The sequence below is a fragment of the Medicago sativa genome, chromosome 4, assembly GCF_051527215.1.
Source record: "Medicago sativa cultivar Bolivia chromosome 4, Bolivia_mono, whole genome shotgun sequence".
Taxonomy (NCBI): domain Eukaryota; kingdom Viridiplantae; phylum Streptophyta; class Magnoliopsida; order Fabales; family Fabaceae; genus Medicago; species Medicago sativa.
Window position 1 is genome coordinate 65,660,883 of NC_140752.1, and position 25,988 is coordinate 65,686,870.

Below are 25,988 nucleotides of genomic sequence, written 5' to 3' on the forward strand. Positions count from 1 at the left end.
TTAGAGGAGAAAAGAATTTTGTTAAGCGTAATTTTGTCTGGAAAAGTATCTAACCAAAAGATAGTTACTCGATAATTAATTTAAGTTGTCTATATACATACTGATCGGTTTCATGTTGACGGTGAGTGGCATAGAATTTGGAATGTGAATTCCCCTCACAAAGCACGTAATTTGTTATGGAGGATTTGCAGAGGGTGTGTTTCAACCCGTCTCCGACTACAATCACGACATGTACAATGTGAGGTGATATGTCCCTGGTGTGATACGGCTGTCGAGGATGATTGGCATGCTTTTGTGGGTTGTACGGTGGCGCGTGAGAGTTGGTATTGGGCAGGGCTTTCGACTGTGCTGCAACCGCGAGTTGGAACTATGAGCAGTTTGGCAGATTTTGTTTTTGATATATGTCGTTCCGAAAGCCGAGACATTGCTGGTCGGGTGGCTTCACTTCTTTGGCAAATTTGGGCTACACGTAATGATGTCATTTGGAATGCCGCTCATCATACTTCAACAAGCATTGGGAGGACAGCACAAGATGCATGGCAGCAATGGCAGGAGGTTCATAAACATCCCCCACAACCGGTTGTGCAACACGGGCAGAATAGAGTGCAAGGTAACAACTCAGTTTGGGAGAAACCACGCGAGACATGGTTGAAGTGCAATGTGGATGCCGCGTTCCATGATCGAAACCATATTACATCTTTTGCGTGTGGTGTTAGAGACTCCCGCGGGCACTTTATTCGGGCTCAAACGAAATGGCAGCGAGCAAATATGACAGTTTTGGAGGGGGAGGCAGTAGCCTTACTCGAGGCTCTTCACTTTGCTGATGCGAACAGATGGGACCAGGTTGTCTTCGAGTCCGACTCATCTACTCTAGTGCAAGCCCTATCGTCTCCGGGCCATGGTGATTCGGAATTCTATGCTATTGTTTCTAGTATTATTTATCAGTTATCTTTACATTCCAACTTCGAGGTGAAGTTTGTTAGGAGACAAGCGAACATGGTTGCTCATAGTTTAGCTAGGGCGGCCTGTTCTTGGGCTAGTCACCGTATTTTTGATTCTTATCCTTCTTGTATTGAACATTGGTTGATTAATGATAATAATTAACTTTGTTTCGGTCAAAAAAAAGTTGTCTATAGATAATGATATAAAATATTAGATGAAAGTGAACGTCAACTCTTGATCTCCACATAAACTTATTATATTTTTTGGATCAATCTTCCGGATCTTAATAAAATGACCCTTGATAACCCGAATTTTAGTTGAGATTAAATTAACTAGCTCAAAAATCAAAGTTCGATACAATTCGTCATTAATAAAACTTAAAAGTTTAGTTGAGATTAAATTAACTAGCTCAAAAATCAAAGTTCGATACAATTCGTCCTTAATAAAACTTATTAACCATTTGGCTCAATTCAAAATTATTATCTTAGCTTGTGTCTATAAACATTAATTTTTTTTGTGGTGGTCGGGGTTTGAACCTCAGACCTTACATGTATTATGCATTGTCCCTACTACTATGCTAAGCTCACGAAGACGTCTAAAAACATTAATTAAACTAACTGGCTCAATATTAAATATTCCAACTTTTCTGCCAAAACATGCGAAAGAGAAATAAAGGAAAGATCAATTAATTTCTTTTTGGTTATTATTTTTTCACTCTTCGAGGTAACCCGATCCGGCAGCTGGGTACTTTGTTAGTGGTGCTTACCTTCTGCTCACTAATAGTGTTCCTTCTTATCATTCAGAAATTCGGAGCTCATTTGGCAAATGGATGTTTTTGTGAAGGTATCAGTGTTTGTGTAGAGGCTTTTTTCGGAATAGGTTGCCAACCAAAGGGAATTTATTCCAAAAAGGTTTTATCACTCATGAATCTCAGTCTTGTGTTGGGGGTTGCGGTGTGTTGGAAATAATGAACCATTTGTTTTTGGATTGTAGTTTCTTCGGTTCGATTTGGCATCTAGTTTGAAAGTGATTAGACATTCATTCATCGGATCCTAATGTTATTACGAATCATTTCCTTCATTTTGGAAATCTAACAGGTTTTGCAAAATCTAGGCGACCTTTTATGCTGTTGATTTGGTTCGCTAGTACTTGGGTTATTTGGAAGGAAAAGAATGATCAAATTTTTCATCTCAAAGAAAATTCTCCGTTTAAGATTTTGGAGAACATTAAGTCCTTTGTTTTGTGTGGGCATTGACTAATTTTCGTTGAACTTCTGTTGTGATTTTGTGGCTTTCTTTTCGTCACGCCTTATGCTGGGGAGATAGTCTCTTGGTATTAATGTATCTCATTTTAATCTTTTTTAAAATAAAATTCTTCAAGGTAAACTTTATCTAACAAATTTTTCTTCCTATCGAGGGACCAAAAAAAAAACTTTCATAAAAAATAAGTAAAAAATAAGTAATTTTCCTTCCATTCTTTCCTCTAACAGCTGTACAGAATGGTTTCCCAAATAATAATATCATACCCCTTGTAATTATTAGTTGTGATCAATTCATCATCAATGTGTAAATAAAAAAAATCATCATCACCAATGGTTGATGTCAATCAATCTTTTCATGCATAGGTCCAAGCTATACAGACGATACGCTGCTATCTACCACGAGGAAGAAAAAGGACGAGCTAGAAAAGTACTGGAGATTGTTTTCTTGCATTTGTGATGATAATTAATCTTAGATAAGTTATATCATCATTAAATAGGGAAAGAAAAATCAGAGTTAGTTACGAAATTGGATGAAAGAAAATGGAGAGTAGTTTGTCCTTACACCTTTGATTGATTTTGGAGTTTGTGGTGGATAATACACATGTCCTATATACTCATTCCATTTTTATATAAAAAAATCATTTTGATTAGAAAAGAAGAAGAAAAACACGATTTCCAGTTTTATGGCTTTGAACAATGCATCGTCGGTGTCACCTTTACTATTCTTTAAGTAGTACAAGGTCAGTGTCGGCTTTTAATTTGATGCATGTACACTCGGCGGTGTTGCCGGACCCTGGATAAGGGGGTTCAAAGTTCAAACTTTTAACTTTAATTAATAATTATAATATGTATCTAAAAATAAATATATCAAAATGATTATAAGTACTCAATATACATTTATTGATAAGCAATTTTGTTTTACAAAGAGATAATTATTTAATTTTAATATTATTTTTTTGAGGGATAATTTTTAATATTAATATTTAGTATAGTTTGTTGAAAAATATAACATAATTAAGAGTATGATAGTAAAAAACTAATCAATGTATAATAACTATTAATTTTAATATGAATATTAAATTTATTTGATAAACACTACAGACCTTACAATTTTTCTCTATTATAAAATCTTTTATCAATTATAATTTGTAAATACCATATAAAAAATGATACCCTATAACCCACTTGATTGATCCGGTAGTGTTCGCTTTATGCCTCAAGGTCATAGTTCGATTTTCTAATTTAGGTAGGTTGCTTTTGCTTCTTCAATAAAAATTATACCTGTCATTAATTATAAGCACATGATAAGAAAAAAAAAAATCCCTAAATATAAACTATCTTTTACTTTCCTAGAGGAATTTATATATTTTTACGAACATAAATCTAATTAATCAGGCTCTGAAACCACCTAAGATAATATTTTGATTTTAAAACGACTTATACTAATACTATTAAACTATACTCATATGTGGTTTGACTTTGTAACTAGTGTACACAACTAACTACCTGTCATTTGGGCGTGTGTTGCAAATTTAATTGGATAAAAGTGAGAGAAATTTAGGCGTGTGTGGTAAGGTGAAAAGCAAGGCAAAACTTTTATGAAGAGAGCAGGTGCAAGACCGAAATAGAGAAACTCTTGTGTGAACCAGGATTAAGAAATTTGGTTTGGTCACACATAGAGTTTTTGCCTTCTCTCTCTTCACAAATAAACAAATATTTTCCATTTTCTCTCTCTTTTCTCTTCTCTCTCTTCTTTCTTTGGTTGTGACCAAAGAAAATTTCTTGGCCCTGGACCACCTAAGAATTTCTCGACCGAAATATGAGGGGATTCAATATAAAAAGGATATAGAAAATTGGTGGGAATCAGAAAATTTGAGGAATCCTCTTGCTATAGGGTGGCTCCGCCACTGTGTACACCTCTCTCATCATACGTGTCCTTACTGAATATAGTATTTCATACAGGAGAATACTTAGTTACACATAACACTAAATATTACTCCATCCGGTTACATTTATATAAAAAAAACACTTTTTATATTCATTCAATACTTGATGTATTTGGTCAATATATAGACCAAATACATTATGTATTCAATACAACAACAACAACAACAACAACCAAGCCATATCCCACTACGTGGGGTCGGCTACATGGATCAAATGACGTCAGTGTTATATCAAAAACCATATTTGGATCCAACTCATTGACCTCTAAATCTTTTCGAATGGTTTCTCTAATGATTTTCTTAGGTCTTCATCTACCTCTTTTAACCTGACTCTCATCCATTTGATCTACTCTTCTTACAACGGCATCTACGGGTCTTCTCTCTACATGTCCAAACCATCTAAGCCTATTTTCTACCAACTTTTCTACTATAGGTGCTACCCCCATTCTCTCTCTAATGGTGTCATTCCTAATCATATCATGTCTAGTCTTACCACTCATCCAACGCAACATCCTCATCTCCGCTACGCTTACTTTATTCTCATGTTGGTTCTTAACCTCCCAACACTCCGTACCATACAACATTGCCGGTCTGACTGCTGTCCGATAGAACTTTTCTTTCAACTTAAGTGGTACTTTCTTATCGCACAAAACACATGAGGCTCTTCTCCATTTCAACCACCCAGCTTGAATATGATGATGTACATCAGCTTCTATTTCTCCATCATTTTGTACTATGGACCCAAGATATCTAAACCGTGTTACTTGGGGTATGATATGATCTCCAACTTTCACCTCCAAGGTAGACCCACTTCTCCTTTTGCTGAAGTTACATTCCATATACTCTGTCTTGCTTCTACTCAGGCGGAAGCCATACGCTTCTAAGGCTTGCCTCCAAGTCTCTAGCCTCCCGTTTAACTCTTCCCTCGACTCACCAAGCAAGACTACATTATCTGCAAAAAGCATACATCTCGGTGCTGACTCTTGGATGTGTTTCGTCAGTACATCCAAAACTAAAGTAAAAAGATAAGGACTTAGGGTTAACCCTTGGTGCAGTCCTATTGTTATGGGAAAATCTATGGTATCCCCATCTTGCGTCCTCACACTAGTCGAAGCCCCCTCATACATATCCTAGATAGCTCTAATATAGGCGATCCTCACCCCTTTCTTCTTCAGGGCTTTCCACAAAATCTCTTTAGATGTCATGTTGAACTGTCTTTTTATTTTAATCTTAATTTTTTATTTTTAGATGTCATTTATATTATTAAATAAATTAAAACATTTATACAAAAATAAAAACAAAACGAAATCTTCTTTATTTTCTTCTTTCTCTTTCCTTCATCATCCCACCACATGATCTTCATCTTTCCCATACAACATCATCAACAAACACAAACACAAACCCATAATTTCTTTTTTCAACAAAAATCACTAAAATTAAAGAAAAAGCAATAAAAAATTCTAGATTTCTCTTAAAAGATTTAAAAAAAATCATAATTCTCTTCTCTTTCTTTACTCCTTCTTCCCCGTCTACTCCCTCAAATCCCTTCCTCCTACGTCATTGTTTCCTCATCTCTGCAACAACAATATAACACCAAATTCTCTCATCATCAGTCCTTCATCATTATCATCATTTTCACTCCTTCCAATAAAATCATTTTTGGATCTTAACCCATCATCATCATCATCATCATCATCATTCTTTCACAAAAACTCGTTTTTTGATCCAATCTCTTGAAGAAATGACGTGAAGGTTTTCAAAATCAATTAAAGGTTTGATCGTTGATTTGGAATTTAGGGTTTGGATGTCTGATTCTAGGATTGGTAATTACTAGATCGTCCACCCGTGCTGCCGCACGGGTCATATATAGTTAAAAACATTACTTGCAATTCATTATAATACAATTATTCTTTTTGGTTCCTAATGATAAATATCCTAATTTTTTTAATGAAGTTATTATTTTTACACCCCTGACTCAGGATCCTGGATAATCCACTGCAGTTGACAACAACTTAATCGTTCCCCAATTGACGTCGTGTCACACACTTTGCAAGTTGACGCATGAGCCCAAGATTTCTTTGAACATCCAAAGATTGTGGTTACATCCATGTTCGATACATTCAACGTTCAAATATTGAGCCTATCAAATCATTGATATAAAATTGGAAACAGTCATCACTCGAAACTCAAAAGAAATATGATATTTGAATTTTATTAGTCTCTAACTCAACTATATAAATTGGTTTATAAGATGTATATATAAATTATATTTGAACTATATTTTATCATTTTAACTTAATTAATTATTTTGTTCAAATTAAATAATATACATGTCAGTTAGTTATACAAATGTTAGAAATCACAAAATAAAAGCGTTCGATGATCTTTCGGAAAAAAGGTGTTCAATAAGATACTTAAGGCATATGCATGAAATTCTTACACAATGGATTAAGTTTTTGAGTTGGACTCTCTTTATTTTTTTAGGGAAAGTTGGTCTCTCTTTATATATACGCAAGTCCTAACAAAAAAAATTGGTTATCTATGCAAATTGTTATATATGATGGTACGCCAACGTGATACATATATAGACACTCCACAGCTCACATGAACGATTTATGCAGTTTCATGCTCCAAAACATAGACTCAATAAATCAATTGCATGAAATTTTACATTTCTCTCTCTCTCTCTCTCTCTCTCTCTCTCTCTCTCTCTCTCTCTCTCTCTCTCTCTCTCTCTCTCTATGTATGAAAAGTGATGATCATTCTTTGTTTGGAACATAAGTGAATTAGTATACACATAAATAATCCTAAATCATATATGCTCAATAGTAAGAGTTTAACGTTATAATCTTAAATGTTCAAATCTCCTCAATGGTTTTTATTAAAATGATCAAGTGTTGATATCATTAAAAAAAATAATTCACCATTCTCCCTTTATTTTAAAAAATAATGCACAACGTCTATAAAATCACAAACTAATAAGCATGAACCATGAAGGTCTTATAACCGTTGATAAAAAAAACCAATAAAAGCATATCTAATATCTGTGAGCAATCATTAGTATGTGAGAACATGACCATGTGATCTGAATCCTTTATCACATTCACCTTTGAATCCTTTTGACCCGTGCGACAGATACATAAAATGACTATGAAATAAAAAAAGAGTTCATGAATTTCAAATTGATTGAAATAAGCAAAAGAGTCTAACCAGCAAAATGAAATAACGAATATATGAATTAAATAAAGACCATTAGAAATTTTACTACAAATTTTCATTAAGAATCCCAAACGTTGAAGTATAATCTTTCTATCGATAACATTTGAATGGGAAAATATAAAATTTAAATACTTCAATCTATTGTAATTTTTTTATAGATATTCATGAACTCTTTTTTATGGTAAATGTTATTACACATTCCTTCAAAACTTGTTCTACATGATTAATTCTTCTTGAAATACATTTTTCCTCATTTATTTTTCTAGAAATGTAAAAAAAAAATGTGCTAGATTCTCATTTATTCAACAGGTTTAGTCTTTAAACAATTCAAAGAATAATTTATAGTGTCAAATTGTGACAAACAAATTAAAGTGAAATTGATAAAAGCCATTGTAATACTTGTCTATCATAATAAATTGAAATTGATAAAAGTCATTGTGATACTTGTCTACCATAAATTATCAGTAATAACAATAATTGTTTCATAAAACATGCAACACTATTTATATAAAAGATTATGCAGCATGAGGAAGATTCTGCATATCCTTCGATGCCTCATCAAGAGACCATCCTTTCATAATCAAGTGTTATCCATCATTCAATTCAACATAGCCTTAACAAACCATTACCAATCCATAAATGATATTTGAGGCAAAACTTCACTACTCCTAGAACATGCCTTTCAGCCATTGCCAATGAGCTAATTTCTACAACTTAATCAGCTCCATGACAATGTAAAAAAGCGGCACCAAACTTGAAAAATTCCTTTAAATAGTAAAGTAACATTATGACCACCTCCTTTGCTGCATAATTTTACAGGTAAAAGTTGTGATATTTTGCCTTCAATCCAAAACTACTTCAAGAAGACATCTTCTATTTTGAGTCCTAGTCCTGTTACTTTTAAATGGTAAGACTTTACTTATACAAAATAATTCAAACATTCAAACCTTGTAATTGATTTTTGGGTTCAACTATAATAAACAACAAAGTAATCCAATGTAAAAAAAGTAATGCAATTTGATAATATATATATATATATATATATATATATATATATATATATATATATATATATATATATATAAGGGAGGAGAAGAGGACTTTTATACCCACTTCATTCCTTGCATATCATTTATAGGCCAAAAATAAAAAGTCAATACAACAAAATTAGATGTGAGGATAAGAAATTAGCAAAATGTAGAGAGTGAGAGAGGGAGAGAACAGGATCAACAACTCAGAGTTGCCATTGGCCTATCAAACTCTATTTTCCACCATCTTACCCATTCATAGAAGTCCATCATCTTTATCCTCATTGTTCTTCATGTACTATTCCTAAGCATGTATGATGCAGTGAAATGCTACAAAAACTTGCTACGAAACCAAGACATGCATTCTTTTTGGATTTTAATTGGTATACATTTACAATAGTCAATTGTCCTCAATCATAAATGGTACTTCAAAAAAAAACATAAATAGTACTATTAAAACTAAAAACAATATAAAAAACTATGAGAAAACAACACAATTGGTAGACCAAGTAACTAACTAACTAAAACAAAACACAATCAGAATAATAGTATGTCTCAAGTATTTCAAAAAAGATGTGCATTTTATAAAGAGATGCCGTAACAAACTAATCTTTTGAGGTCCTAATGTCAGCAAAATACTTAACCGGTGAACACAATACATAAATAGACGGTTAAGAGACAAACAAATATTGTGAGTTGTATTAATTCATGGTTGTCCCAAAATGTCCAGCTCAAAGTGCACATGCAAACCCAATAGCCAACAAAACCAACAAAAAACACGTGATCACAGACGCTTAGATAAGACTAAATATGATTTTTTTTTCAACATCAACAAAGTGATGTTTCATGCATTTGAAGGCACACAAAATAAACAGAAACGAACTCAGTATACTGCTCATCGCATATATCATGTTTCTGCATTTATAAATAGACAAAAATAATGTGCAGACCTCAACCTTTCTAATTACATAGCCAATCATCCTTGCCACTTCAATAGAAAGATTAGGCAATTTGCATTTAACACATTAAAAAAGTCGGGAGAAAGGATCTAGAAGGGCAAGAAAACAATGACCAAGAAAAGATAGAAAATAGCTAAGGATACACATGATTTAAAGGACTTGCAAATGCACTTGCATGGAATGCTACGGTTAGACAGTCTTTCGACAAAATTCTATGCCATCCATTTGTGAGCATGGTGGTGGTGAAGCTTCTCTTAGTGATTGGTTTGATTTGGATTTTAGTGGTGGCAGAGATAGTCGGAGAACACGACGTCATAGCTGCTGTTAAGAAGATGAGGGTGTACAAAGTAACTGCCGGGATGAAAGAGAGGCAAATGTGAGATGAGGTTCAATGTTTTATGAGTGAGCATAAAATGCAGGGCTGAAAGACAAATATATAAAACAATGTCGATAAACTTTAAAAGTGATAATATGATGTGCGGTCAATTGATGTATCAAATGAGATGATCCACTTGTATTACTTGCAATAGCAACAGTGAAACACAATAACAAACATGTATAATTTCGCTCATAGTATTTCATCTACATCATAGAAAGTCGCCTTTTATATTTTTGTTGTTTTCCCGCTTCAATGAATGAACACCCCCAGTTTGTCTAGCAAGAGTGTCATTGATAATGCTTTGTGGTGCTCTGTTTGATGAATCACTCAAGCTTGGATGGATTTCATTTAAAGTCTTCCAAAAATAAAAATACTACTTCAGAAAGCTCATTAATAGAACTAATATGATTCTTCATTTTCTGCTGGAACAAAATCTGATTGGAGAGAAAAGGAATCAATAGTAAGATAACACTTATAAATGAACTAAAAATATACGCAAACACCAGTGTGTAGGCTAATTCCTGCTTCAGAGTTCCATTTCTCTTTTAAATGCAAAACTACATGAGTTAATTGATAATTATCTAGCAAATTCAGTTAGGGAAATTCTTATTGTGCATAGGAGCAAATATGATGTTTTGGAATCATCAAATAAAGATGCAGATTTAACTATACATATATAAGGAAAATAATTAATCATAGAATATGATAAATAATATAACATAACAATAAACACAGTGGCATCAAGTAAGACGTCTTCGATTACAGAGAGATCTTCCTGTCGAACAACACTTATTCTAAAACTCTTGCTTCATCATATGGCAGTGGTTTAATTTTTTTCTAACATAGAACACCAAACTATAAGAATATTCAAAAAGCAAGTGAATTCAATGTTCTCATAGCCTCTTTCTATTCAAGCTGAAACACTAAATTCTAATTATTTGCCATGATTAGAACAAAAACCAAAACAACCACCATAAGTAAGGGAAAAAAAGTGAAATACAGAGTTAAACATCATGAACAAATAGACACAAAAATACATCATCTCATTTCAGAAATTATATAACACAGAAACTCACAGCCATGTTTAGTTCTTCAACAATTTTTTACCAAAGCTAAAACTTTTCCAAAAAATAAATAAATTAACAACCACCAATCGAGCCAATTTACCAATTGGTTCAAAACTATAAAACCTGAAAACTCAATTGCTCTATTTTGATAAATTGAGAGGTGGAGAGTGATGACGACAAATTTCTGGCGATTGTATAAGAATATGAAAGATGGACAGGAACCTCACCGGAAAGATAGAGGGCATGAACGGAAAGCACCCGCATAAACCGCCGTCAAGAAGGAGAGGAACCTCACCGAAAGGCTGGATTGTTGCCATGGATTGTTCCGGCGCATTCCCCAAATCTGTAACATAGGGAGAGTCGGGTTTTGAAGGAGATTCGATGGAGAGGTAGAAGCGGCGTTTGGTGTTGAAAGGGTGCAAGAGAGAAGAGAGACCGGAAAGGGGATGAAGGCAAAGTTAATAAAAATGTGAAATGGGATTGTAGAGAGAGAAAGAGGATTAGAAGGTGATATGAGAGAGGAAGAAGAAGGAAGGATGAAGGTTTGAGAGGGAGAGGGAGAGGGTTTGTAGGAAAAGTGTAGTTCACGACATGTTACCAATACCCATCCTTTCTTGTTCCAATGTTGAAGACGGTGGAATGCTTTGTTGGGAATATGCCGGTAATTAATGCCTATGGGCTGGAGGAAGATTTGAAATTTGAATTTGAAAGAGGGGCTCCATTTTTTTAACATAGATTCATCTAATGGCCAGAACAACTTGGAGCCATTTTTTTAAGATTAGGGTTAGGCAATTAGGGTTTGCATGTTTGCTAGGATTAGATATAAAGGATTGAGGGAAACCTAAGGATTTGTTGTGTTGTTTGATGCTGCATTTTCATGGCTTATAGACGGCAGAAGTATAATGTCCATAATTTGTTTGTTGTGGTTTAGTACTTATTAAAACAGACACACTAATTTATAGAAGTTTTAGGTTGTCGTGAACCACATAAATTGTAGATACAATGTGGATCACATAAAAAAATCTTGTACCTAAGAGTTTCGGATTTTATAATCCGAAAGTTCTCTCACCCTACAAAGTACAAAAATTAACACATTATTGAACCAGTTCGGATTATATAATTCGAAATATTATGGAACAGTTTTAAATTATATAATCCGAACTAGCTCAGAGTTTGGACGGTTACTTACTCAGCAAGAGTGACTGTTGGAACACGTTTTGTTTACACCTTTTTTTACCCTTATTTATGAATCCTTACACTCTATGCACCTATTCTTCACAAATATTCTCTATACATAGCTTTCATATATATATATATATATATATATATATATATATATATATATATATATATATATAGACAGACTTGCAAGTCTGTTGACATCTTTTGTTGGGTAAAGTTATGAATAAATTTGCTATTAAAAAAACGTATTAAGTTGAAGATATTAAATGTTTATTAAATATTGACATAAAAAATAAAATAAATTAGTGATGTGTACACATGAATCTCACTTGTCAAATAATATGATATTGGAAAAATTTGTGAAGGCTAGTTGTGTTATTGCAATATTAATGTTGTATCATGACGTAAAAATGTGCTCACTTAAATGTATTATGATAGACTTTTAGCAAGTATATTAAAACTATCGAAGTAATAAAATTTATAAATTCGTATTCATAGGGACTTTTTCAATTTTATACTCGGCAATATCATTAATATTAAGGATGTGTCAAAATGGGAGGTTGCCCTAGACAGTTGGTGTGGTTTGAATTGCATAAATTAAATAAAAGCTTGTAAATATTGTTAAAGATAATTGGAGAAATAGATCAAGTGTGTCGAATCATCTTGTTATCAAAGTTTTGTAAACTGCACCTATCACAAATAATTGTTCTTCTAGCTTTACGATGATTACCAATGTTATCTATGATCAAATCCTTGACTCAGAGCTCTCTTCAATGATTATAGATCCTTAATTCCTTAAGTGACCAAATATCCTTTGAAGGTTTTTAAAGTGCGTTAATCTTATATCACAATTAAACGATTATCAATTCTTAGACTAACCATGTTTAATTGAACAGTCAAATTAGATTAAAATTAAAAGCTAGGGTCAGTAGTCATTCAATCTTTTGAAATCAATTTATATATGATCACTACATAAAAGGCATTGCACACAAATTTAACTGAATAAAGACTAGAATTGCATTATCATAGATAGAGTTTCACAGCCTACATGTTTCAAACAGATCAAACAAGATTCATCTCCGGACCTAATCACTAAGAACTTAGCTACTCATAATTGAAATTACAATCACTAAATTCAAAGAAAGATTCATTACATACATAAGAATCAACTATTAGTTTGATGGCAAGCCACCTCTCCAATCTTCAATCTCAGCTCCAAATTTTAGAAACCTCTTCTAAAAAACGTGTTTAGTTTATATAGGCAAGGTTATGGGCGTAAAAAATCGTGTCACGATGCCAAAAATCGTGTCACGAAGCCTTCATTAAATTCAAATTCATATTCTGATGCTGTCAAAATCATGTCATGATTTTGCAACTGTGTTACAATTTTTGCAACTGTGTCACAGTTTTATAAGCAATGGCAAACTCCAACTTTCCCTAATTTCTTGCTTTTTACACCTCCAAACTGTCTAATAATGCTACAGACTCAATAAAAACATCAAAACAACTGATAAAAACATGTAATGACGACATGTCATCATATCACTTGTTGAAAGACAAATGTGATTTGGATTGTGAGTTTTGCTAGAAGCAAGAAATAATTATTTTCTTTGTTTGATAGTATAACATTCAAGGTGTATATTAATTTCATTATAAACCATGTGCATAAATTCAAATCCAAAATAGTAAAGGCAAAAAAGTGAACAACTATAGGTTGAAGAACTTGGAAGACCTATATTTTCTCTGTCATTTGAGCTTAACTTCTTCCTTTGTTTTTATTAATGTGAGAGACATTTTGTAGAAAACAAAGAGGAACATATATAGCTATTCTCCATAAAAAGGTTACACAAATAGTCTTTGTCTTTCATTTCTACAACAAAGTAAACATACAACAAGTCTTTTTTTACATAAAAATTAACATACTAACATTTGTTTATCTAGAAAATATAAAATTAACATACTAACATTTGCCATTAAAAAAATTAAAACTAAAAAAGAAGAAAATACAACAAGTCTTTTCTAGAAACCTTTTATTGGCAATTTTTTTTCTTCTTTTCACATAGATCTATACATGAGTGAATTCCATATCACTATTTTCTAATCCTAAGTTCATTTAAACAGAACACTTTTCTTGGCAAGATTTTTTGAGGAAATTCTTGAACCAATGTGCCGAGAGTTTTGGGTGTCTTTTCAAGTCGTCATTATAATCCACAAAGACGAGTCCAAATCGCAAGCTGAAGCCAGATTCCCATTCATGGTTATCCAACAATGACCATGCAAAATATCCCTTTACATTCACACCTTCCCTGTTATGCATAAAGGTCAATAATAGGTAAATGTAAAAAGGAAGGGTAGAAAAATGCATTGTCAATTGATATGTATAAAACCTACAAATCAATAACTAGAAGCCTAGAGGCTCTTCAGATAAAGCATTAGTTACCTGATTGCAGCTTGAACATAATAAAGATGACGATAAAAGTAATCGATTCTATAAGTATCTAAAAGGGATTCTTCGAGTGACAGTTTTGGATCGTTGAACTCATCGCGACCTATCAATGGATTTTGTCACACTTTCATTAGCTTCATTAATGTTACAATATTATGCATATAATATCTTATAAAATAAGAAGTATAATAATTGTATTACCATTTTCAGTAATGTATATTATGGGGTTGTCGTACTTATTCTTGACGTAAAGCAACAGGTTTCCTAATCCTCTCGGATAAATGCATAACCAACTTGAAGCAGACTGCATATAATTATAAAAAAAACGTTATCGTTATATTTTAGAAATAATATTTTGGAACACAAAAGCTACAAATGAGAAGCATTGATATGCAAGTTATATGCTAATGAAATGATAAAATATATACCATTGGACCAAGGGGCTTGCCATCACGATGAACTGTCATCGAAAAAATAATAAAGCATGATTAGATATAAATTTTAGAGTATGTATAATTACTTTTCTCTCAATTCTGTTTAGCAATTAAGTAGAAAACAATTAACTAGTGCAAGCATATATTTAATTTGATAATTACATGTAGCATTGATAAGAGAGTCAGTTTGTATGGCTGGTCTGGCATCGCGTAAGTGAGGTGCATCAGCAGCATAAGAGGAAGAGTAATAGTTTAGGCCAAGAAAATCGAAGGACCCCTTAAGATCCTCGGATTCTTCTTTGGAGAACTTTGGTAGCCGGCTTCCAACCAAAGATCGCATGCTTTTTGGATAGTTTCCTTTTGTGATTGGATCCATATACCTACAGAAAAAATGCAAAATGCAGATGCAATCAGAAAATGTATTAGTCTTCTTTGATTTCCTATTACTTTACTTTGCACAAATGGCATATAGTTGCATTTGAATTTAGAAAATCTATATAACTTATTTCTTGAGTTCAAAACACAGATTGAACCAAAATCAAATGAAGTTTACATTCAATTTTAACCAGATTATCATGATCATATCATGATCACTTTTTTAGAAAAATTAATTAATATTTACAAAAAATTTCATGATCATATCCGTTAGTGTTGAGCTACGAATAGTTAAGTTTAATCTTTACCATCCAAACATGAAGTCGAGGCCTCGTTGTGCAGCATCAACATCTGCTTTCGCTTGAGAGGCCGGCTCATACCAATGAGAGAGTAAGGTAATCCCTATTATACCATATTGAGATGCCTGCATTTCTCAAAATTTTATTTGGTTAGCAATAGCTCTAATAAGTTCACACTAAAAAAAGAAGTATGATCTATCAATAGAAAGCAATTGTTATTTGAATTTCAGGACATAAAGATTCAGTGCCGAATTTGAATAATATATTGCTTTTAAAAACAGCAGACCTGATATTTGGTCTTGTATAGTTTTGTAGCAGCAGCATGAGCAAGAAGTTGGTAGTGCGCAGTCAAATACGGTTCTGTCCCCGAATCACCTCCTGTGCAATTCAGATTTAACCAATCAGAACATCGACCCGGTGCAAACTTTCCATATGCATAAGCATTCATGCTCACACTCCATGGTTCATTCAAAGTAATCCAATGTTTCACCCTATCACCAAATTCCTTGTAGCAAAGGTCAGCGTAGTCCCTAAAATCATCTCTGCAAGATCGCGGATTACATATGTTAATCGATTAATTTTATTTACTGCAATATTTTCCTAAATAGTCATAGATAAATAGCTCAAGATTGAAAATTGGTGTCACTCACACAATCCGAGGGCTTAAAAAACCGTCATACTCATCCTCTAAGGCTTGAGGAACGTCCCAATGGAAAAGAGTCACATATGGCTGCAAACCTGCATTATTCTCAATTATTATTTATGATTGACAACCACATGGATATGAAAATAAGTAAATAAAAATTGATGAATCTTTACCATTAGCCAATAGTTCGTTGATGAGGTTGTTGTAGTAGTTTATTCCTTCACGGTTTACACCTCCACTAAGCTTTCCTTCTGCAAATAGTTAATAGGAAATTTATGATGATTACTATATCACAAATGTATAAGGGAGGAATATTTACAAAAATATGACTTACTTGGTAGCACTCTAGACCAAGCAATGGAAAATCTATAAGCATCCATATTCAAATCCTTTATGATTCCAATATCTTCCTGAAATACATAGAGTGATCTATCATGAGTCTCAATCTATGTTACATTTGTATTTTATATACCTCTGGAAAACTACATACCTTGTACCGATGATATGCGTCGTCGGCTACATCTCCATTACCTCCATCTCTTATTTTTTCTGCAAGCCATTTCATTATTATATATGAGAAATCCATTCATGCTATGAAACTAGGCAATTCAATATATATGTAAAGCAAGCAAAAGCTTATGCTATGTTGGATCTCCAAGGCATTCAGAAGCAACTTATGCTGAAAATGACTCTTGATCATGATTCTTGCACCAAATACATCATTAAGGAAAAGCCAGCAAGTTGCACTAAGTTTAATTATTATTATTACAATTTTTTTTTTTTTTGAAAAGGCAAATGTTGCACTAAATTGAATGGAACATGCAAGATCCCACAAGCATAAAGATAGGAGCTCCACATGTCCGTTCATTTATGCCCTAAATGAACGGATATGAATTCGCTACAGTTGGCTTTATGATGCAAGTTGGACGGTTATATTGAGATAAAGTTTCCCTATCTTAATCTAACGATTTACGATCAGATGTGCAATAAAGCGTGATGTAAAATAACATATTAATATTATTTGGACATGTTGCAGGTTCGAACCCATATTACCAAAGAAACATGATATTAATATTTTCAAAATTGCAAAATGAAAGAGAAGTAATTAAAAATAACCTGGGTGTTCATGAGTGAAAGTATCCCAAATACTTGGTCCTTTTCCATCTTCAAATGCTGCACCTTCATACTACAAAATTTTTAAATAACATTAAACTTAATCATTACACAAAATCAAATATCTAATAACTACATTTCTACATTGCATGCATGTTATAAATAATAAATAATAATAATAATAAAATTGAAAGATGTTTGTTTGTGCATGCCTGAAATGCAGAAGAAGCTGTTCCGAAAACAAAGCCTGGCGGGAAACAGGTCCGATTGAGATCGGAAAAGTCGCGAAGATGGAGTAGTGAAGAAGGTTCAAAAGCATTGATATGAGAAACAATGGTGGTGGCGATAATGGAAAAAATGAAGAGTAACAAAAACACGTTGAAATGAAATGCTGCCATATTAATGATGTTTATGCACAAAGGGAAATGAAATTGAAGGTAACGTTCTATGGTTTCCCTTTATAGGAGGAGGAGGGAGGAAATTTCCTTGAATAAAAAAAAAATCTAAAAAATAATATAAATAATAAAATAAAATTATGGATTCGATTATTTAGGAAGTTACGTATTACTAGTTTCTTCATTGCTGCTTGTTTAGATTTGAAGTGATAAGCACGATTGTTTTACGGGGTCTGTTTTATTTATTTATTTTATTTTAAAAAAAACTATTGTCAATATAGTCAAATTCAAATTACCTACGTTTAATAAATGGATAGGGTTCCCTCAAAAAAAAAAAAAATGGATAGGGTTGACACATAAACTCTTTAAAAGGAAGGTTTGACACATAAACTTTTACAAGGAAGGTTTGACTTTGACACATAAACCTTGCTCACGGATATGTTCAAATCAAATAAAATCTAATCATTTTTAACATAAAATTCAATAATTTATAACAAATATTACTTTTATAAATGTTTTTTTTTTTTTTGAGTAATACTTTTATAAATGTTAGTTAGCAGAAAGATGCTGCTGGGAAATGGGAATGAGGATGCTGATGATGATTATGCACTAGTTAGTCTTATCGTGAAAAATAGTTATCATAAATTCAACAACCCTAGTCAGTCTTAGGTACGTATCACGTTATTGATAGACGACTCGGTTCTACGAAATTGTTGTTATTTGGTGGTGGGATTTTGATGTTACATGCATGTGATATGTTTCATGTTTTGTGGGTGTTTTTTTTTTCTTACCATACTTTTTTTTTAATCAAAACAAAGTTAACTATTATCATTAATCAACCAATGTTCAAAACAAGAAGGATAAAAACAAAAATACCGTGACTAGTCCAAGAACATGTCACCCTAGCTAAAGTATGAGCAACTATGTTTGTTTGTCTTCTAACAAACTTCACCTCAAAGTTGGAATGTAAAAATAACTGATAAATAATACTAGAAACAATAGCATAGAATTCCAAATAACCATGACTCGAAGACGATAGAGCCTGCACTAGAGTAATTGAGTCGGATTCGAAGACAATCTGGTTCTATCTGTTTGAATTCGGTTCAAAGATGATAGAGCTTGCACTAGAGTAACCATTTTAAAATAATTTTGTGACAATTTTTTTTCTTATACTCAAATTATGTTTTTTACTTTATCTTTCTGTTGTTTTGGTTTTTATATCAACATCTACTTTTTTTTTTTAATTTATGGTTTTTCCATAATTTTTTTTTTTTGTAAATTTATGGTTGTCCCATAAATTATCCAGCAAATGGTTATTCAAATAATCTAGTTACGAACATGCTCATCAAGGTTTTGATGAACTATAACACGAACATTTTCTTGCTCCAAAATAGACATTCTACATGTGTGCCCGTTTGGTTCAGCTTTGAATATAATTGATTCTGAGAGAATTGATTCTGATAGAATTGATTCTGACAGAATTGATTCTGAGAGAATTGATTTATGTTTGGATACAATTATGTAGAATTGATTAAACAAAATGATTTATGTTTGGATGCAATTATGTAGAATTGCTTTTGAATGTATAATTACTAAAATAGACATAGCTAAAGGAGAATTGATAAAGAATGAGAATTGATAAAGGGCAATAAAGTAAAATAACGTGTTGTAATAATAAAATATACAAACCTATACACGTTGTTCAAGGAGAATTGATTCTAGAAAAGCTAGAAGCTAGGATTTGTAGCTTCATGGAGAATTGCTTTTGGAGGACAAAAGCAATTCTGAAAAGCTGAACCAAACACGTTGTTTTTGGCTAGAATTGTTTTTGGCACTGTAGAGAATTGATTTTGGGCTAGAATTGCTTCTCAGAAGCCAAACCAAACAGGCCCGTAATTTCATCCTCTGTCGGTGCATCATGCATCACCCGAAAGAATAACAAGTGCATGTCATGAATTATGTTTACATATTTTGTTTTTAAAGGTGAATTACGTTTTCATGTTGCGCTTCCTCTTTGCATCGATCATATCAACTTAGTTGACTAAATAAATTTTTTTTTTGCCGAGGGTTCGAACCCCAGACCTTGCATATGTTATACATTGTCTTACCAATTAAGATGAGCTCACGATGACAACTTATTTAAGTTTGATTTATATTTTATTTATTTATTTGAATTTAATTATGAAACAAATTCTTAAGTTTAAACTTTGTTCTTGTAAATTTCTTCTAATCACAATTTTTTTAAAATAATTTTACAAATAATTATTATTATTAAACTAATAATGTGATGTAAAAAAATTTAAATTTGTTTTTGAAAAAATAGAAAGTAAAGAAAATTAATCACATTTCAATTTTAATTAAGTTTGATTTGTTTATTTGAACTTAACTCAAAAATAAATTATTAAGTTTGGCTGGGTTCTGAAATTTGCTTGATCTAATAGTTTTATCATGCAATTAATGGTTTAGCGTAATATGGTTGCTACAAAGTCTGACTACGCTACTAACGTAGTCAGACTTTGTAGTGATCGTATTAATTACTTGAGGATTTGGTTATTCATATTTTGTTCTACGTTACTAAAGTAAAAGTCTACTATTACCAAAGAAATTTGTTCGTTACTGGTTAAATATGATCGCCAGTAATTTCATATTTTATTGTTATATATGTAATGTTGCACCAAAGCGGTACAACTATGACAATCTTGTGTGTTATGATTTAATTGCGGCTGAAGAGATGCAAGACTCAATACCAAGTATGTCCAGGGATGCCGTTGAAAGCAATGAAACATTAGACTTGGAAACTTGTTGGGTTGCAAATGGTAATTGGATGCAAGGAAAGTCAAATTTTGCAACTTGTGGTGCTACCACAAAAGGATCTAGGAAAGTTGGATGCAAACACTTCAAGAAATGAGAAGACATTCTGAGGATTGAAGAGATACAGATTAATCTTGTGAGACTACAAAATGTTCTTTGGATGCAAGGACAAGCAGTAAGGGGGTTGATGATTAAATTGACATTACCGTCAATTTAAAGGCAATGAGGAGAATTATTGAAAAGTGCCTTAAGATTGGTTGTCCGACCATTCTACCAGTTTACGCATAGGCCTACGAGATTTGAGCTCATGCACCCCATAACTTTGTAGAAGCCATTTTGAGTCTGGTGTTTTGCACCCAGGCGCAATTGCGCAATCAGGCATATAGAAATTCAGTTTTCTAAAACTTTTTTGTTGAGAATATTGGGAGACCAAATGAAGGAACTTTTACGGTTAAAAGTTTAGTACTTGTGGGAAGATTATTCTAGGATTGAGAAACACATTTGTAAACACAATTGTGATTTTACTACACACATAGGTTGCTAGTTTTGTTTCTTGGATTGTTTGGTTTGTTTGTTGTCATTGTGTTCCGGACATCATTGAAACCATTGTCTTGGTGTGATTTTTTTATTTTAAATTCACAACAAATGCATTTTTATCAAGTATTTTTTTTTGGTTGTATGAAAGTATTTCATTTTATTTTCTATCGTACATTTAAAATCTAATTTTATTTTATACCTACATATATATATATATATATATATATATATATATATATATATATATATATAAGAGATATAAAATTTTGATTTATCCTTTTTTTTTCCTTAAGAATTTTTTTTTTGGTTGTATGAAAGTATTTCATTTTATTTTCTATCGTACATTTAAAATCTAATTTTATTTTATACCTACATATATATATATATATATATATATATATATATATATATATATATATATATATATATATATATATATAAGAGATATAAAATTTTGATTTATCCTTTTTTTTTCCTTAAGAATTTTTTCTATCATGTGTAAATTTACACATGTTAAGAATTTTAAATAGTAAGTTTTATTCTGCACCGGTCAGAAGGTCAATCCCACTGCGACATGTGGACTAAACGTCCACTAGACTAAGGTGCATTGCATGAAGGAACACACCAATATCAGTGCACGTCACCTCACTAGAGCATGCCTCCGAGCACCAGACACCATACATGTGTCCTCTAACCGTCTCCTATTCACACACGCATATTACGGAAGCAATTATTCTCACGCACGCTTATATAAGGGTGACTTATCTTCATCCCCAATGTGTGATTCACTTTTCCCACACTTTTTACACACTCTTTCTCAGTTCCAATACCGACTTGAGTGTTGGAGTGCTAACGTGCCTGCAGACACCTTTCGTTCCACCGCGAAGACTCATCGCTGCCGCATGGGAGCATTCCGCCACTGTTGCCTACATCGGTCTCTTACCGAACATATCAAGTTTGTGGTGAAACTTGTGCATTTAATATAAAATATATTTTTTTAATAAATTAATGATTGTTGTTTTTCAATAAAAAAAATCGCTATTTTTAATTCCTTTAATATGTGAATATGACATTAACATTGTTAATTAAAATATGACAATGAAGAAATAAATGTATTTAATCTCAAGTTATCCTCCACTCATTTTAAGTCACAAAGGCTAGACAAAATCAAATCACACAATCGATTATAACATATAGTACGCGTTACTTTCTGTCATAAAAACATGGTACACGTTATATTGATTGATGCGACCAGGGAAACAAAACAAATTCCTTGCCGTTTTCAACAATTTCGTGCGCATCAAAAATCTGATATGGTTGGTTAAGTCAATTGTGGCTATTGATCCACATGATAAGAAGGTAAGATATCATAAGACTATTTTGTTTCGATTTAATCTTGTTTGGTGCATTTCGGTGGACAGGGAGTTGAGAGTACCTTAATGATTTGTTTTGGATGTTTGATGGGCCAATCGTTTTTGATTTGAGATTAGGAGTCAGTTTTCTTAGGCTTGTTTTGGTGTCTTTTCTGGCAAACTGGGGTTGATTGGTGGTGGAATCCGAACGAGGGATGTAACAATTCATTTTCAGGTGTTTAATTGGACTCAATTGTGGTGATGAGAAAACGAGGTTCTCTTGCTAGGGGGTTTTGGTGGATATGATGGGTTTTGGAGGGGTTTGGTGTGAGTAGCGGACGATAGGTTTTTGAATTTAGTAGCGGACGATAATGATGGGCTTTCACTCAACCTTTTGTTTATGTTGAGTTTTGGTGTTGGCTTTGAGATTGGAGGGTTGTTTTTTTTTTTTTTTTTTGGTGTTGATGGTAGTCATCTACCGTGTCTTTATTGATGTTTGTGATATAAGGTGTGTTTTTTATTGAAACATCATATATATATATATATATATATATATATAAGCAAGGCAAGTGCAAGACGCACAAAGCCCACAATAGGAGGAAAAAGAGTACAAGCAAGACCTAAAAACAAAGGACCTTACAACACCAATACACCAACTCAATAAAAAACCCCTTAATATCTAATTCCAAAACAGAAAAGGAACTAGAAAAACAGCATGGCAGTAGCGCTAGCTGAACACCAGATATAAGGTGTGTGAATTTTATTTTGGGTGTTCCGCATATATACGACGTCATTTGTTATATAGTTTATATTTTGATAGTCTTTGTTCATCTTATACAGACATTTAGTTATTAATAAATTTTGCCATTAAAAAAAAAACTCATTTACAATCCTATCCTACGCAACCTTTTGTTTGCTCTCTAGAATACTCGCTCTCGACTTGCATTTGTGAAGTCCTTGATGGAGTAATTTATGTATATCTGATAAAAATGTTTTTACAATATTTTGTTGGTTGTTGTTTTATTGCTACTTATTTGTATGACAACTTTAATTTTGACGATATACTTCTTTTTGGCTATTTACTTATTTTAGTGCTAATTTTTGAAAATTTTAATTTTACGAGTGCCAATGAATTAATTTTACAATTATATGAAATTACTTTATCAATTATTTTTTTTATTATCAATTAAAAAATATGAAAATTAATTTTTTATTTTTAAAAAATATATGTATTTGTTTCACAACAACAATTTTATTATTTAAATATAATAGATTGTATTTTTTATCATCTCAATAACAAATACGCACCTAACATATGATAGGATAAAATAATAATATCATAATTTTTATCATGTGTAGACTAAACATAAAATATGATAAGTGTTTATCATATGTCACTGTCCTTTTTTTTTTTTTTTTTTAAATCATCTATCATTATCATACCCTATCATTATCCATCGGCTAATCATATCATGTCTTTATCTTATCCTACACACTAAACAAACTATAAACGTTTTAAATGTTGACATGAATGGCCAAAACAAATCCTGCATATTCCAAGATCATATCCTTCTTGCGTTGTAACAAACTAGACGTGTCCAATATCATGTGGTCTTATTTATATTCCAATCTTGCCAAGTTAATTTTGTGATTATACGTGTCATGAACATTCAGGAATTAGTTGTCGTGTCGAGAATGAATTTTTCTGATGCTGTGATGCATGCAAGGTCAAATATGGTGTCCTTTAAAACTCCTGTAGTCACAAAAATTTCATCACTAGCTCCACGTATGAATGACATGGATAATGGAAAATCACATTATGATGTGTATGTATCTTTTTCACAAGTATTACAAAAATGATAATGCGATCCTCCTTTACCACATTTGTTGAATCATCATATATCAAAGTGGACAGAGCCGTGTATAGACTTTAATATTACTAAATGTAGACTAATTAAGAAGAATTAAGCATGTTTTTTTTAAGGAAAAAAATTGAAATATATTAAACGGAAGGAGCTCCACACCTGCATAGCTGCAGGGGTGGACTTAAACTGATTAAAATATAAAAGAAACTATGTGTATTAACCAAACGTACTTATGACACATTAAGCACATAAGCAAAAATGGCTTAGCTGTCACACGTTCCATTCCCTGCAACCATTTTTATATCAATAATTTAAAAAAAATGTTAAAAACTAGCCCACGGTTAAAAACTAGCCCACGGAGAGTTGAACCAATGACAAATAATTTAAAAAAAATGTTAAAAACTAGCCCACGGTTAAAAACTAGCCCACAGAGAGTTAAAAACTAGCCCACAGAGAGTTGAACCAATGACACACTGATTGTTAAAGCATTATCTACCGTTAGGCCGAGTTAGAATACAAGCAATACATCGATTGTTAAAGCATTGCATGCTGATTGTTAAGGCATTGTCTACCGTTAGATAATTGCTCTCCACCCAGCACATTTTGCTCGCACCCTGCAGCCATGCCAAATTTACCCTTGCGCAAGTTAACTCACGTTGTGCAAGTTAACTCACGCTGCGCAAGTTAACACACGCAATGTTCCTGTTTTTGAACAAAACTCATCAGTCCGAACTCCAACCACCATTTTCTTTCCCTCCACCTTCAAAAACCCAAAAAGTGCGATTTTTTGGGTCTAAATCATCATCCCAAATCATTGCAAATCGTCAGGAAGCAAGTTTCTACGCTCATCAAGCATCAAATATCAGGTATTGTACCATCTAAACTCATCTCATTTTGCTGGTTTTCCTGCTTGGTTCGTCTGTTTTTCGTAGGGACTAGGGCTTGGTACGCAAGTTAACTTGCGCAGGTTAGCTTGTTGCGCGACTTAACTGGCGCAAGTGCATTAGTGCTGCGTGACTTAAGTCACGCCACTGTGCAGCCATGTTTTTTTTGAATTTTTTGCGCCACTTTTGTTCTTGGTTAGCTTGTTCCGCAAGTAATTTATTTTTTCTTCCTTTGTAATTTTTTTTATTCAATAGATATTTAGGGAGATGGTTGACAAAGTCGCAGATGATGACGTTGAACCGAAACCGGCCAAAAAAGAAGGTTTCGGGGAAGGTTCCGGCGAAGGTTCCGGCGATGTCAAACCAAACTTTAATTTCAAACCATTTAAAGTCCAAATTCCAATTCAAGCTCGAATTGGTAAAATTCAAGAACCTAAACCGGTACCTACCGGTGTTATTTGTGAAGCTCGTGACATCGCCTCATTTTTTACAACAAATGCAAGATGGAGAGAGCGAGAAGAGTTACTTACTTGGGTTCGCGGACAAGGGGTGAATGCCGGATTTGGTGTTTGTATAAATAAATCCGTTATAAAAAGGCCGTACTTGACGATGCAATGTGAAAGGAGTGGGGTATACATGCCACCTAAGACAAGGAAGAAACCGAACCTTGAAGGCATTGGCTTAAGGAAATGTAATTGTCCGTTTAGGTTGAAAGGTTTCTTTGATAAAGATACAAATGATTGGTGGCTTGCAATGCTTTGTGGAATGCACAACCATGACTTGGAGGTGGGAAAGTTACAAGGACACCTAATTGCGGGTAGACTTCATGCGGAGGAGAAGAAAAAAGT

At 32.8% G+C, this 25,988-nt stretch overlaps 2 protein-coding genes across 2 annotated transcripts; one reads left to right on the forward strand and one right to left on the reverse strand.

Annotated features, from left to right (window-relative positions):
• Positions 1-369: 369 nt before the first annotated feature.
• Positions 370-9,735, forward strand: LOC146930829 (uncharacterized). The gene is made up of 2 exons (XM_085707604.1): positions 370-931; positions 9,638-9,735. Exons 1-2 carry the CDS (start codon positions 370-372, stop codon positions 9,733-9,735), a joined length of 660 nt encoding a protein of 219 aa, XP_085563730.1.
• A 4,090-nt stretch (positions 9,736-13,825) lies between these two features.
• Positions 13,826-17,729, reverse strand: LOC146930830 (cyanogenic beta-glucosidase-like). Its single transcript, XM_085702272.1, has 13 exons — positions 17,509-17,729; positions 17,300-17,369; positions 16,674-16,732; positions 16,518-16,593; positions 16,357-16,434; positions 16,188-16,275; positions 15,824-16,079; positions 15,547-15,662; positions 15,026-15,243; positions 14,858-14,889; positions 14,631-14,733; positions 14,424-14,532; positions 13,826-14,289 (listed from the first exon to the last, which is right to left on the reverse strand). Exons 1-13 carry the CDS (start codon positions 17,692-17,694, stop codon positions 14,097-14,099), a joined length of 1,584 nt encoding a protein of 527 aa, XP_085558398.1. The 5' UTR covers positions 17,695-17,729; the 3' UTR covers positions 13,826-14,096.
• Between the last annotated feature and the right edge of the window lie 8,259 nt (positions 17,730-25,988).

Excerpts from the sequence above, each read along its gene's own strand:
- LOC146930829 (XM_085707604.1), top strand. The coding sequence starts at position 370 with ATGAGCAGTTTGGCAGATTTTGTTTTTGATATATGTCGTTCCGAAAGC. Across the intron at positions 932-9,637 it reads ATTCTATGCTATTGTTTCTA|TGGTGGCAGAGATAGTCGGA; the intron begins GTATTATTTATC and ends TTTGGATTTTAG.
- LOC146930830 (XM_085702272.1), bottom strand. The coding sequence starts at position 17,694 with ATGGCAGCATTTCATTTCAACGTGTTTTTGTTACTCTTCATTTTTTCC. Across the intron at positions 16,733-17,299 it reads TTTCACTCATGAACACCCAG|AAAAAATAAGAGATGGAGGT; the intron begins GTTATTTTTAAT and ends AATGGCTTGCAG. Across the intron at positions 15,663-15,823 it reads TATACAAGACCAAATATCAG|GCATCTCAATATGGTATAAT; the intron begins GTCTGCTGTTTT and ends TGAGAAATGCAG.